Source organism: Chiloscyllium plagiosum, unplaced genomic scaffold, assembly GCF_037043375.1.
Source record: "Chiloscyllium plagiosum isolate Xiang-an unplaced genomic scaffold, Cpla_swu_hap1 HiC_scaffold_4, whole genome shotgun sequence".
NCBI classification, from domain to species: Eukaryota; Metazoa; Chordata; class Chondrichthyes; order Orectolobiformes; family Hemiscylliidae; genus Chiloscyllium; species Chiloscyllium plagiosum.
In genome coordinates this window covers 29,788,778-29,804,720 of record NW_028270142.1, presented here as the reverse complement: position 1 = coordinate 29,804,720, position 15,943 = coordinate 29,788,778, and the positions used below count along the sequence as shown (strand labels likewise).

At 40.5% G+C, this 15,943-nt stretch overlaps 1 protein-coding gene across 3 annotated transcripts in view; it reads left to right on the top strand.

Moving 5' to 3' along the window:
* LOC122549324 (collagen alpha-1(XV) chain-like) overlaps positions 1-15,943 on the top strand; it is a 265,827-nt gene that overhangs the window by 241,161 nt on the left and 8,723 nt on the right. For all 3 annotated transcript variants that reach the window (XM_043688956.2, XM_043688955.2, XM_043688954.2), the window contains 9 exons: positions 691-780; positions 5,762-5,790; positions 7,628-7,756; positions 9,623-9,767; positions 9,949-10,013; positions 13,385-13,513; positions 13,597-13,656; positions 13,753-13,794; positions 14,844-15,041. In XM_043688956.2, coding sequence (XP_043544891.1) covers positions 691-780; positions 5,762-5,790; positions 7,628-7,756; positions 9,623-9,767; positions 9,949-10,013; positions 13,385-13,513; positions 13,597-13,656; positions 13,753-13,794; positions 14,844-15,041 — 887 coding nt within the window. The remainder of the gene's footprint in view (positions 1-690; positions 781-5,761; positions 5,791-7,627; positions 7,757-9,622; positions 9,768-9,948; positions 10,014-13,384; positions 13,514-13,596; positions 13,657-13,752; positions 13,795-14,843; positions 15,042-15,943) is intronic.

The window sequence follows — 15,943 nt, the reverse complement described above, 5'->3', positions numbered from 1 at the left end:
CAACGCTCAAGACAGCATTGCACAACGAAATGTTTTTGTTCCATTTTCTAATGACTTATTCTAAAGTTGAAGTCAATGTTATCAGTGCTGCAACATCCAAAACAATTGAATAGTGGAGTTAAACTTATCAAAGGCTGAACACATTAATTCTGTAAAACTTGTTGGAGCAAGTTTACCAGTGAGGCGCCGTCTGCTTGTAATATAATAACTACAGACCTCAGGAATGTCATTAAGCAGCAGCAGGAGTTTCTTCGATCATCTTTTAATCTTTTGTACAGAGCAGCAGCTTGCTGTGACATGTTTAGGTACAAGAATCGGCAGGAACACAGCTGCATAACTCAAAGGGATGACTGATCTGCTACCTGCCGCAAGAGTAGACAAGGTGGACTGGTTCCTGTCTGGCTCTCAATTTATTAAAATTCCATAGATGCTAAAGTCAAATAAAACATCAGTTGTATTTGTGGAATGCAGTCCCCCCAGTTTGCACAAAGCTATCCCCTTCAGCAAACTTTCTTTCAAAATGTGTACCCAAAGGCCCTGCCCTTACACAGCAGTAGTTATGGTATGTGAATAATGTTGCACTATGTGGTTTTTAGACTAAGGTAGGGGTAAACAACCTTGCAGCAGTTTAGTGGTAATTGTCTATATACTTTCTCAAACATATCATAAACAATCATTCATTTCCCAAAGGGCCAAAAGGAGAGAAAGGTTCTTTCGGATTATTTGGACCGATTGGCAGTAAAGGTGAAAAGGGGGAGCAGGGTACCCCAGGATTGCCAGGTAATGTCCTTTCTATCATCTTGACATTTTTATTTTTGTTGTTTTCTATGTAAAGCATGATAACCTGTCTTTAATGGGGAGAGGTTTTAATGACCGCTGTGTGGGAGTAATTACACTGTGGTAGACATTGTGCAACCTTAATGCAATAAAAAAAATGTCTACCTTTGCATCACAGCTGCTGAATTCCCATCCTCCACAACTAGCAAGCCATCTGTGATTGTTAAGGTATCATTCACTTCATGCTGGCAGGGTTCGGGCTAGTAACCATGGCCCCTAGTGCTTCTGCTGTTTTCATGTTTCTTATTCCCCTCCTATTTCCCACTTCCTACAACCCTTAACCTCCCTTTCATGTCCTTCAGAGCTGGAATACAGGTTAAAATAATTTTCTTTCTCAAGGATTCTTCTTGAGCTTTTTATTCTGGGCTTTTCTTTAAAGTTTTCTGGGATGACAGCCTTTCAAATTCTATTTTTTTCATTCTCAGCCACTCAGTTGAATTACAACCACTATAAAGTCCAAAGAGTCGTCGAGAGAGTTATAGAGATTATATAGTACAGAAAAACACCCTACAGTCCATCATATCCATGCTGGTCATCAAGTTCCATCTATTCTAGTTCCATTTTCCAGCACCTGACCTGTTGTCTTATGTTATGGCATTTCAAGTGTTCATTTAAATAGTCCTTAAATGACAAGGATTCCCGTTTCTACCATCTTTTCGGGAAGTGAGTTTCAAATACTCACCATGTTCTCGGTGAAAATGTTTTGATCAAATCCCTTTAAATATTCTGCTCCTTACTTTAAAATGTGATGCCTATTATCCATATCTCTACTAAGGGGAATATTTTCTCCCTATCTACCATGTTTATGACCCTCATAACTTGGTACACCTCATCAGACCCTACCTTAGCCTTCTCTACTCCAGCCTATCGAGTCTCTCTCAATTGCTGAATTGCTGCAGCTCGGGCAACATCCTGGTCTCCTCTGAATCTCCTCTGCACCCTCTCCAGTGCAAACATAGCTTTCCCATCAGGCGACGACTATGACTTCCTTTTTATTCACTTGTGGGATGTGGCCATCACTGGCTAGCCAGCATTTATTATCTGTTCCTAGTTGCCCTTGAGAAGGTGGTGGTGGGAAATGCCTTGTTGAACCACTGCAGCCCATGTGCTGTAGTTTGACCCAAAATGCTCTTACGGAGAGAGTTGCAGGATTTTGACCCAATGACAGTGAAAGAATGGCAAAATGTTTTCAAGTCAGAATGGTGAGTGGCCTGGAAGTGGTGGCTTTCCCATGTATCTGCTGCCTTTGTCCTTGTAGATGGAAGTGATTGTGAGTTTAGAAGGTGCTGTCTAAGAATCTTTGATGAATTTCTGCTATGCATCTAGTAGATAGTACACACTGCTGCTACTGAGTGTCAGTGGTGGAAGGAGTAGATGCTTGTAGATGTAATGCCAATCAAGTGGGTTGCTTTGTTCTGGATGGTGTCGAGCTTCTTGAGTGTTGTTAGAATTGGGAAGAGGGGAATATTCCATCACACTCCTGACTTGTGGCTTGTAGATGGCTTTGGGAAATCAGGAGGTGAGTTACTTCCCGCCATATTCATAGCCTGTAGGAATGTCAAGATGCTCCAGTGATAACCCCAAGGATGTTGATAGTGGGGGATTCAGTGATGGTAGCACTATTGAATGACAGGTGGCAGTGGTTAGATTGCCCGGCAAATCCAATAAGAGACAATGTGTGGCACATTACTTGCCACTTGTCAGCCCAAACCTGGATATTGTCCAGATTTTGTTGCATTTCAGCATGGACTGCTTCAGAATCTGAGGAGTCACAAATATTGTTGACCATTGTGCCATCATCTGCAAACATTCCCACTTCTGACCTTATGATTGACACAGTACTCCAGACATGGTCTAACTAATGTTAAATACAGCTCCATTGCAATCTCCTTGCTCTTATACTCAGTGCCTTGACTAATAAAAGCAAGTATCTCCAATGCCTTCTTGACGAGCTTATCTACCTGTCCTGCCTTCAAGAATCTGCAGGCATTCACTCCAAGGTCCCTCTGATCCTCTGTACTTCCTGGGGTCTGCCATTCGTAGTGTACTCCCTTGCCTTATTTTCCACAATGGATCACTTCACATGTTTCCGGATCAAATTCCATTTGTCACTGTTCAGCTCATCTGACCAAACCATTTATAACGTCCAGTAAAGAAAAAGAAACTGGACAGACGAATAGGTATCAGAACTGACACAGCAAATACAGCCCTGTCAATCCTGAAAAGTCCTCCCTCCTGACGTCTGGGGGCTTGTGCCAAAATTGGGAAAGCTGTCCCTCAGAATAGTTTAGTAACAGCCTGATAGAGACATAATCATACTCATGGGATCATATCTCACAGACAATGCCCTATCCACTACCATCACCATTCATTGGTAAATGCTGTCCCACCAGCAGGGCACACACAGCGTAGATGATGGCACAGTGGTATATAGTCAGGAATAAATTGACCTGGGACTGCTGAAAATTGGCACCCGGACCCCATGAATTCTCATGGGATCAGTTTAAAGATAAAAAGGAAATCCTCTGCTAATTACCATCTACTAATAGCCAAACACCAACCACCTTGCCCACTCAAACCTCCATGTTGAACATCACTTGGAGGTGCAGAATGTGCTCTGGATGGGGAACTTCAATGACCATCACCAAGACAGTCTCTGTAGCACCATTACTGACCAAGCTTGTCAAGTCCTAAACTAAAAGCTGCCAGACTGGAATAGGAGCAGATGGTGAGGGTATCAACAAGGGGCAAAAATCTACTTGACCTTGATCTCTCCAATCTACCCATCACAGGTACATCTATCCGGGACAATATTGGCAGAAGTGACCAGTGTGGAGACAAAGCCCTTTCTTCACTTTGAGGATACCCTCCAGTGCATTGTGTAGCACCATCACCGTGTGCATAGAACATAGAACTGTACAGCACAGAAACTGCCTCTTCAGCCCATGATGTTGTGCCAAACATGACACAAAATTAAACTAATCCCTTCTGCCTGCTCTTGGTCTATATCCCAATATTCCTTGCTCATTAATGTCTTATCCAGAAGTCTCTTAAATGCCCCTAATCACATTTGCTTCCTCCACCACCCCTGGCTGTGCGTTTCAGTCTCCTACCACTGTCTATGTAAAAAACTTGCCCCTCATGTCTCCTTTGAACTTTATCTGTCTCACCTTAAATACATGCCCCCTAGTTTTATACATTTCATCTCTCGCAAAAAGATTTTGACCATTAATCCCATAATTTTATAGTCTTCTGTCAAGCCTCCCCTCAGCCTCCACTGCTCCAGAAAAAAACATGAGTTTTTTTTAGCCTTTCCTTATAGCTAATACCCTCTAATCCAGGCAGCATCCTGATCATTCTCTTCTGTACCCTCTGCAAAGCCTACTCATTCTTCCAGTAATGCAGCGAGCAGAGTTGAATGCAATATTCTAAATATGGCCTAACGAAAGGCTTATAAAGCTGCAACATGACATACTGACTCTTGTACTCAAATCCCCGACCAATAAAGGGAAACCTGCCATATGTCTTCTTTACCACCCTAACTACTTGTGTGGCCACTTTCAGAGAGCTATGGACTTGAATCCCAAGATCCCTCTGTACATCAATGCTGTTAGAGTCCTGCCATTAACTGTACACTTTTGCTTAACATTTGATCTCCCAAATGCCAAGCCAGAAGCAGGACCAGGCCGACCTAAAAATGAGATGTCAACCTTTTATAGCTGGTCAAACTACAGCACAGGACTGTTTGCCTGCCAAACAGTGGAAGCAACATGTAAGAGATGGGGCCAACTGATCCCACAACCAATAGATCAGGTTGAAGGTCACATCCAGGCATGAATGGTGATGAACTGTTAAACACCTTACTGAAGGAGGAGGCTCCACAAATATCCCCATCCTCATTGACGAGGGAGCCCAGTACATCAGTATAAAAGATAAAGCTGAAATATTTGCATCCATCTTCAGCTTGAAGTGCTGAATGGGTGAACTACCTTGGGCCTCCTTCTGACATCTCCAGAATCACAGATGCTAATCTTCAACCAATTCAATTCACTCCATGTGATATGATGAAATGGCTGGAGGAACTTGATATTGCAAAGATAATGTGTCCTGACAACATTCCGACAATAGCGCTGAAGATGTGTGTACCAGAGCCCACCACACTACTCGCCAATACGGTTACAGTGTCCCAATAAGGCTACAACACTAGAATCTACCAAACGATGTGGAACATTGCCTGTTGTGTCCTGTACTCAAAAGATAGGACAAATTCCAACGCCCCTCCCCCAAGTCCTTCCTCCCTACCTTTTATCTTAGCCTGCTTGGCACACTTTCCTCATTCCTGAAGAAGGACTCATGCCCGAAACCTCGATTCTCCTGCTCCTTGGATGCTGCCTGACCTGCTGCACTTTTCCAGCAACACATTTTCAGCTCTGATCTTCGGCATCTGCAGTCCTCACTTTCTCCCATAGGACAAATCCAACCTGGTATGTTTATGGTGATCAATGAAAGCAACTTGAAGAATTGGATCCTGCTGCTAGACACTATTATTGATCTCTGTGACCGAATGCACTGGTCCTTGATTTGCATTACCTGGACAATTGAAACCCCCCAACAGGGCCAAAGGAATCTATTTCACTTTTAGTATTACAGAGTTAACCTATCAGATGGTTCTGGGTCAGTCATGTGTTAAAGCAGGTGAAAGTTGACAGTGCAATCTGTGACATGACAATCACTGTAATGCCCAATAACTTGCATATAGGTCCTAAAGACTGTGTTATGAGGAGGCTTTTATTAATATTAATGTTACAATTCTAAGTCAGACTTCAATTTAATAGACCTGTAGAATTCTATCAAATTAAGGTTTTACTGACTTCTCTTTTAACTTGAAAGCATAAATTCTAATTTACATTTAATTTTTTTTTAGGTCCTTACTCACCATACATCGGCCTTAAAGTAAGCAGCTATTTGTTTTCCAATCCAAAGAGACATTGTCTGGATTTGTATTCTGTACAGACATGTTGTCTTGCATGAAATATTCATTTTGCTTTGAATTACTAGACTATTGCTGACAAAAAATAAGTTTTGTCAGTACTTTCTATCTTATACTCATCGGGAACATTTGCAAGAATACAAATTCACAACAAACAAGATGTTGTTGTCAAGCCAAAAAGACAAGGTGCCTATTATGCAAATGAGTACTTTGTTATTTGATTTTCAGTGCCATGTAATTCCAGATGTATAAGCTGTTAGCCCCAAAGACAGCAGCATATACCTTAATTTGTTCATAACAAGTAAGGTACTGCCCATCCAACACACACTTGCAAAACTCTCAACACATTATGCAACTCAGATGGTTGAATAATCCTGAATGTGTGAAGAATTATGCTGACAACCAATTTTAGATTGACATTCAGACTCATAGCTTGGTATATTTGCCTGCACTAGAAGCTATATATGTCAACACAGGTCCCTGTTCTGCTGTCACCTATCTCAGCTCAACAAAGTAAGTGACAGCTATTTACTGATCCATTTCTCAGGGCATTGCTTTGGCTAATCAAGTTCAACTTGCCTGGTTTAAACTTTACAAAAAGCTTGGCATTTAATTGCATGTCATCATTAACTGATGTGTTCTTCATGGCACAATCAAATTCCGCTCGCTGTCAGAGTGTCATGATTTGTTTTCCCCTCAAATTAGTATTCTTGCAAATTTTTCAGCGGTGCTCAAGTTCAATATTACCAAACGACTATTTACTTTGATTTATGTTAAAAAAATTTGCACCAATAGGCAGGAAGAGGTTGGGTAAACAGATAAAATTCTGTAAAAGCAGTTCAGGCCCAAGCTGCTGTATTCCAGGCTATCAGAATGTCAACAGTAACATCAGTATTAACAACTTTCTTGTAGCAGCGGGTGGCTCATGAACATATGTAAATCAGGGCCTACAATGCCATTAGGTCCCCAGTGTTAATTTTAAGAGGGACAGCAGAGGTCAGCAATTTCGCCAAGTTATAGAGTCATAGAGATGTGCAGCATGGAAACAGACCCTTCGGTCCAACCCATCCATGCCGACCAGATATCCCAACCCAATCTAGTCCCGCCTGCCAGCACCCGGCCCATATCCCTGCAGAAATTCAGAGGACTAGAATCTAAAAAGGAACATCACTCACACTGTAGGTTGTGATTCCACGATCACTCATGGCTTTCGGTTATGCTTTTCATACTCCTTACTTTGAAGAAAAGATGAAAGGCTAATTATTTCTGCTGCTGGAAATGCATTCTATTGGAGTAAGGGAGAGGAGGAGGCAAAACCATAGTGAGCAAGCCTGAAAGCTGCAGACAAGTCAGTAAAAGAAGATCTGACCCACTTTACGTAGTGTACCAGTAAAGGATTAATTTCCAAGGAGCTTTGCGCGATAAGGACCTGCCTGAGGAGTAATATTGCACACTGTCATGGCAGATCCAATCTGTTGTACGGAGACCCCATGCCTGCTTGATCTCCACAAAAATTCAAGCCAGTAGATCCCAGAACCGTCCATTTGTTCAAAAGCTGTGCTGATCATACAACAACAAGTTTACCGATCTTAGAGATGTTGTTTTGAATGTGTCTCTTGCTTTTATGTTGAGCTTGTCTTGCCATCGACTAACTTACTTAGTCTATATAAAAATGATTTCACATCTTTTACATTACTTGCAAGTTTGACCATAGGTTCTTTCTTTCTTAACCATTGGATAATCAGCTACACTGGGCTTTGATAACTATCTTAAAACATTCTTGTCTTTTGACTTTTAAAGGGTGAGAAAGGAGATACTGGTACGACGGGTCAGAAAGGAGAGAAAGGAGAATCAGGTAGTGGGTTGTTCCTGTCGCATTTGCCTGGTCCACCAGGACCCATCGGGCCTCATGGAAGACCTGGACCAGTGGTAAGCAGTTCAAAAAGAAAATGATCTTTACCCAATTAATCATCTCCAACAAGAGAGAATCTCACCATTACCCTTTGATGATCCCGAGGTATTATTGTCACTGAATCCCCAACCAAAAACATTCTGGGGTTACCACTGACTGAAAGCTGAACTGGACCACTCATAAATATGGTAGCTATGAGAGTAGACTAACAGCTAGGAACTCTGTGGTACTCACCTCCTGTCTCTCCAACACAGACACGAATCAGGAATATGAGAAAACACTCCCCACTTGCCTTGAGAGTGCAGTTCCTATAATATTCTAGAAGTTTAACACAATTCAGGACAAAACAGCCAGCTTGAATGTTACTCCAGCCACTTTCTTCAATATTCATTCTCTTCACCAGCAACATATACCATCGTAAGATGTACTGTGGAACTTCAGTAACTTGGGCACATGGGAGCATTCCTTCACTGCTGCTGGGTCAAAATCCTCAAACTCCCTCCCTAACAGTACGGCGGGTGTCCCTCCACCTCAAGGACTGCAACCATTCAAGAAATCAGCTGACTTTCCGAAGGCCAATTAGGGATTGGAAATAAATGTTTTCCTACTGGCAATATCTTTATCCTATGGAAAAATAAAAAAATCCCCTCAATGTTGCTCAGTAAAATGTATGTTATGACAGACCTTAACAATATTTAATGCATTAAATATCCTGTGTCTGTTATATGTCATTTATCTTGTTATTGCATAGAAGCAGGTATTTGACCTATCAATTTGATGGTAGCAATATTTCCACATGAGCACCTTTTAGAAAGAATTTGTGGATTTTGCATCAACAGCATTTCGAGCCATCATTTGTGCAGAGATGATTTTTCCAACTTTCTCTTTAACTCTTATTGATTTTTCTTCTTTTTGTGTCTTCTACGAATCATCATGCAGATTGAAAAGTTCCTCACTTTTTGACTTTTTCATTATCTTTCCGTATCTTAATTGTTTCAATCAAGTTGCCTCTTTGATTTTTTTTGTGCCAAGGCCTAATGTTTCAAGGGTACCTTCATAACTGTCATGTAATACTGTCATCCTATTAACATTGAAGTGCATCAGCTCTGTACCTCCTCTATTGCTTTACTCTTTCCTACAACTGCGCAGTTTGTCTAACTGCAGCCTTGCAACAGTCTCGAGCAAGTTCAACCTTATATCTAAAACAAATCCAATCTGTTGATACACAAAAAGATGAAAACATACTGCCCGTCAATCAACATCTTTGGAACAACAACCAATTGAAATTTCAGAACTTAAGTCTTTCCTTCACTGTCTTAAGGATATATCTTATGCTGAATCATTGGCCACTTCATGTTTTTCTTTAACTAGATGCTGCTCAACCTGCTAAATTCTCCGGCTTTTGTCCATCTTTTTATTCCCGACATTATCTCCTTTTGTGTTTTGGTCTCAACATGAAAATAAAAGGTTTGCTTTTGCTTTTTTTAGGGTTTTGTCTGTTTGCATCATCGCTTTGAATTACCTGTGATTCTGCACATGCCAAGTATCCCCCTGCTTTTTCTCAACTCTTACTGTTTAAAAGATCTTTTCTTGACCATTTCTGCTTCTAAAATGCAGTGCTTCATTTTTCTCTATGTCAAACTGCATCAGCCAGCTGTATACCTATTGTCTTGTAACATTACAGCCATTACCAATAGAGTTTATCATGCCTCACAATTTAAATATGCTATCTCCACTATGATATGAACTGTGGCATAGAAGTCCATAAAACCCTGCTACTGCCTCACACCACTACCTAAGGGAATGAGAGTTAAGATATCAAAATAGTAAACTGGAAAGATTTTGGTTTTGTTAGTAGTGTTTCACTTTCTTCCTTCCCACAGGGTCCTAAGGGTGAATCTGTCGTAGGACCAATGGGGCCACCCGGCCTACCTGGGCCCCCAGGATCTCCAGGTTATGGGATTACAGGTCCGCGAGGTCGTCCGGGGCCCCCAGGACCTCCAGGAATTCCAGGAGTCTTCGGATCAGGTGAGCCCACGTGGAGGTATTTGTTGTCGTTGTTGGAGCTCAAAAATTCTCAAAGTATGAAGGCTACTTTACGACCAGTAATAACTCAATGTTAACACTGAGCAGTTTCCAAGTTAACGTTAAACTACTCATTTCCAAGCAGAAATGTTCACTTTATAAATAGGTTCTACTTACTTTGCAGCTATCGCACTGCCTGGACCTCCAGGACCTCCAGGGCCACCAGGACAAGGGGACAGTGGCAGTGTTGTAAGTGAGAGGAGAAACAACAGATAATGCTTAACTAATCCTTGCATGTTATCAGTGCAAAAGAGAATGTGTCCAAAAGAGTTTGTGTTCTTTCGTTTTCTGTTGGAATGAAAATATTGAACTGCACAGCCCTGTTTTCCTTAAGTGTGTGACTGAACACGGTTACAAGTGAGTGACACAACATGGGAAAGCTTGTGCTAATATAATTGGAGTCAACCTGCTGTTTTTTCATGTGGTCTTTTCTAAGCGCATCTGTAGATTTTGTGATGCTCAGTCCATTACTGTGGTTGTCTCACTTTTCGCAAGATTATTTGGCTAAGAGGTAAGGAGGCTGCCCTATTGAGAAAATTATTTGGAATGGGCCTATACTCTGGAATTTATAACAATGAACTGATCTCATTATCTCTCAGAGGGCTTGACAAAATAGGTGTTAAGAAGCTGTTTCCCCATGGTTGGAGATGAGGGGGTCATGGCCTCAGGATAAGAGTTGAGCTACTTGAGACTGAGTTGAGAAGAAATATTTTCAATCAGAAAGTCGTCAGTCTTTGAAAATCTCTGCCACAGAGGACTATAGATGCTCAACAATTGAGTATATTCAAAACTAAGACGTTGTGGATATTTGGGCAATAGAGGATTTAAGAGATAGGTTGGAAAGTGAAGATAAGGTGGACGTTCAGCAAGTATATTTTATTCAATAGTGGATCAGGTTCAATGGATCAAATAGGCAGTGTTCACTCTTATCTCTTAACTTTTTTATTATAGGAGTATACAGAAGGAAACTATGGCTTGTGGCAGCTCCTGAGAAAATCTCTTCATTTAGTCCCATTCTGTACTTTTGCCCCATCATCAAGCATTTAGAAAACAGTGATTGGATTGCACAGAGTCAGCATGAACTTACAAATGGGAGATCACACGTGACAAATCTATTGGAATTTTTCAAGGATGTAACTAATAAAGTTAATCAGGGAAACAAGTGAATGTGGTTTACTTGGACTTTATAAAGGCTTTTGATGTTACTAACCCTTCACCTTCATCAGTTTATCCAATTTCCTTATAAAGGGAGACCTGAATTTTTGTGGGGACGGAGATGGTCTCTGGTTTAGCCAAAATAGCCTGGAGTCCCAGCTTTGGAAATCCCCCCAACTCCAAATGGACCCCACCTGCAATCGGCACCCACCGATTTCCAAAATGGCGGGGGAGGATTGAGGTTAAAACCTTGAAGAAGGTTTAAAGCAGTTGGAGGTATTTGGAGAAGGAGGGTTCCCCTGTGGATAGGTGCAGAGGCAATCTTGATGAGGGGTAAAGAGCAGTTTGTAGAGCCAGAGATTTTCACAGTTCTGCATTGCTGACTCAGGCATAAAAATTCAAGCCTTATTATTGGCAGTGCGTCTAACACCATCAAAGGTCAGTGCATACAAAGGAAATCTCCTTGCCTCATCTCTGGTTCTTTTTCCAATTAAGGATTTAATCTTATATTCTAATTACCACCTCTTCAGCCTTGGAAACAGTACAAAGATTTTCATGATTTTGAACACCTCAATTAAAACTTCCTTTTATCATCACTGCCTGATTTCTCTAATCACTCCATAGAACTGAAACCTGGTGTCTTTCTCAAGAAATCTGATCTGCAATCTCTCCAGGTCCATAGATTGTTCAATGTGTACATCACAATACTCCAGTTGGAGCTTGACTAGATTTTTACAGAAGTTTTGCATAACCTCCTTTTTGGTGTAATGTTTACTTATGCTATATAACGAAGGATCTCATGTACATTTTGAATAGCATTCTTAACTTGTCCTCCCATCCTTAAAGATTTATGTAGATATGTCTCCCATTCTTTCTTGGAAAGATAAGGTCCAAGGGTATTTTGAGCACTGATGGGGGAAATTTTATATTTTAGGTGTTGGTAGCTCAGGAGCCAGTATAAGTTAGTGAGCAGGGCTGATGGGTGAATGGAGCTGAATTGAAAGTTATGATACAGACAGCATTTTATACAGTCATACAGTTCTGAAACAAACCCTTTGATACAATTTATCCACGTTGTGGTTCTGTTCGCCAAGCTGGAAATTTGTGTTGCAGATGTTTCGTCCCCTGTTTGGGTGACATCCTCAGTGCTTGGGAGCCTCCTGTGAAGCGCTTCTGTGATCTTTCCTCCAACATTTGTAGTAGTGCCATGCCTCTAGGAATTCCCTGGCTGTTCTCTGTTTGGTTTGTCCTATAACAGTAGTTCCTAGGGAACTAGGAACAGGGAATTCCTAGAGGCATGGCACTCATCCACAGATTCAATCAATAAGCACATCGACCTGGACCCAATATACCGGCCACTGCAGCGGACAGCGGCAGATACAAACCACTACAAATTCCGGAGGAAAGATCACAGAAGCCCTTCACAGGAGGCTCCCAAGCACTGAGGATGTCACCTAGACAGGGGACGAAACGTCTGCAACACAAATTCTCAGCTCGGCGAACAGAACCACAACAACGAGCACCCGAGCTACAAATCTTCTCACAAACTTTGAATATCCTTTCTTTCCATCACTTACTTTCAGCACTTAAACTATTACAATGTAATACTTACTGCTTTGATTCATGGTGGCAGACTTCTAAAGTTGGATCATTGTAAATAAACAGGGGACGAAATGTCTGCAACACAAATTCCCAGCTCGGCGAACAGAACCACAACAACGAGCACCCGAGCTACAAATCTTCTCACAAACTTTGAACAATTTATCCATGTTGACCAAGTTTCCCAAGCTAAACTAGCCCATTTGCCTGTGTTTGACCCATAACCATCTAAAGTGTTCATATTCATGTACCTGTCCAAATGTCTTTTAAATGTTGTAACTGTACTTGCATCTAACAATTCCTCTGGCAGTTCATTCCACACACAAACCACCCTCTATGTGAAACAATTGCCCCTAAGGTCCCTTTTGAATCTTTCTTCTCTCATCTTAAATATATATCTTGTAGTCTTGAGCTTCCCTATCCAGGGAGAAGACCTTTGCTATTCACTGTATCTGTGCCCTTCATAATTTAATAAGAGTCTGTAATGTCACCACTGAACCTCCTATGCTCCAGTGAAAAAAATCCCAGCTTACCCAGTCTCTCCTTATAACGCAAACCCTCCAACCCCAAGATACAGATGATAGTAATTATTATCCTTACCACACACTGATTCTTCAGCCTGGAATTTTTGCATCTACCTAAGAGACATTTTGCATGCAATCCTATGTATTGTTGTTATCACATATATTGAACAAAATTATTTTCCATCCTCTAACGTCTATTTTGTTTAGTTGATCTTGCAGAATGTTTCCAAATTTCTAACACAATGACAGTGTTTAACCTTGTTTATTTTATATGCTGGATAGGTAAAAGTGTTCAACAACATGGAGCTTATGCATAAATCAACCCGTTCAGTAACTGAAGGCTCCTTAGGCTATATTAACAACGGGGGGGACCTTTACATTCGAGTTCACAATGGCTGGAGAAAGCTCCAGGTAAATATTTATTTCAGAACTCTAATTCTTGAGTTTACTGTTGGTTCATGGTTTTTAGAAGTTTTTTCTGCTTCTATTGCCAGCTTGGTGATCTGATTCCTGCTCCTGCTGATGAACCATATCGCTCAACTAACTCGATCTCAGTAAGAACTTCTAACTTGTCTTTAAATTTAAGGTGAAACATGGGAACTGTTCCAAACAGGTTTATGACTTGTATTATATGTCTTTTTGTACTTCAGGCACCAAACCCATTCTCAGTGATAAATGATCAGAAGCCAGCGGTAAGTTAATTTATTTCTGAATGTTGCAGCTCATAGTTGTAAACATTTACATTATGTGGAGCTGCTGGTGTTGGACTGGGGTGGACAAAGTCAGAAGTCACGTGACACCAGGTTTATAGTCCGACAGGTTTATTTGAAATCACAAGCTTTCAGAGCATTGCTCCTTCATCAGGTGAAGGATCATCGCTCCAAAAGCTTGTGATTTCAAATAAACCTGTTGGACTATATCCTGGTGTCACGTGACTTCTGACTTTGTAAATATTAACCACTGGGAATCAGTTGTGAATCTGAAAATTGACAAGAGTCTGATTCGAAGTGGCAGAGCACAGGAAATAGAGACAGGTTAATGTCTGCTTGTTGTGAATGCTATAATACTTACTCAACAAGCTGGTCAATCTACAGACAAATTGATAACTACCTACATCACATAGGTATGATCTATATGTTAATTGAATAATTTGGGCAGAGAAAATTAATTTTACATCCTCAAATTAATCTGTCATTCATAGCTTACAATGAGATCTGACTCTTTCAAGACAATTAATTTTTATTTCTAGAGCTAAACATGTGGAGATTTAGAAAGTCAATAGAAAATCATGCCTACAATGTTGTGGTTCCTTGTAATTTTTGATGAAGAGCCTGGGCCTTTCTACCAGAATGCAGCTTCAGGGAAATGACTACATTAATTCAGCTGCATCACTATGTGGAGGAGGAAGACAGTGGTTAGCAGGCCTTTCTTACTTGTGAGAGTGAATCTTGTGTGCCAGAACTTTGAGGTGGAGTAGGAAAAAATCTCCATAGGGATGGGTATATTGATGATGGTTCACATTAGTTTTGTATGTGTTTCACTGACTTCCCACGAAAGCTACAGAGAAATCTCTGAGGAATATCTATGCCCTTACATTTTACTGGAAGCAGTGGCTTAAAAACTTAATTTACTGCAAGTAAGGTGAAGTAGAAAGCCTGGTGTTTATTTTTAAGGGGAATCTTTGGATTACAGATTTGTAATTGCACATTTTAACCTGACCTTTCTTTCTGTTTCCTTTAAGTTACACTTGGTGGCTTTAAACACACCCCTGCCTGGCAACATGAGGGGTATCCGTGGGGCTGATTTACAATGCTTCCAACAAGCTCGAGCTATGGGCTCAGTAGCGACTTACCGAGCTTTCCTATCTTCTCAACTCCAAGATTTATATACAATTGTGAGGAAAGCTGACAGATTAAATATGCCCATTGTCAACTTGAAGGTAAAAGCATATATTGTGGTTACTGCCTTTGAATAAATAGTTGTCTCTCTATATCAAAACGTAACGTTATAGAAATTATTTTTCTCTCTTAATGTGTAAATATTCTGAAAATGATTTTGTTTAGGATTTATTTGAACTTATAGACAAATAGTTAGGAATGGCTATCTCAAGAATAATTTAGCATTTCAAGGAAATCTGTGTTACTGACTTAGAGTCAATTTGCCAATGTGAATCTTCCCATTCTATTATTATTGTAGATTATATATAGATTTGTGGAATTACATTGGTTAATAGGGCTTGATTTTCATTCATTCAAAACGTAACCATTTGCCCAGAGCTAAAATCAGGCTCAATATGACTCAGGGGCTTGGTAGGGTCTATGGACTTTGATTGGAATTGCTCAGTCATGATGTTCAAATCACATGGTAAGGTGAGACCGATAGATTTCCTTCCCTAAAGGAGATAATTTACTGTATGTACTTGTGTAAAAGTCCAATTTGTTAGATTTATGAGGTCAACTATTGCATGGATACTACTTTTGAGGGGCTGGAGTTCATGCTACAGTCCAAAATACCATATCATTAGCAGAAGTCCAATTGATCTCTAAACGAATATAAGAAAAGGTCACAACGAATTATGACAATTACCAGATAAAGACTACAGAAACAAAATTGAATTAGTGAACTTTTATGTAAAAAGTGAAGTAGAAATATAATATGGTGTACATCTTAAACATGCCAAATACAAAAGTTCATTAAAATCCTGCAAAATCACACTGTTCAATATCTTCAACACTAAATAAAGCTTTATAATCAGGATGAATGATGTCATCATTTGGATCCTCTTCAGCTTCACTGTCCATAGTTAGAGGTAGCACGTCATCTGCCTCTTCTTCTTCATCC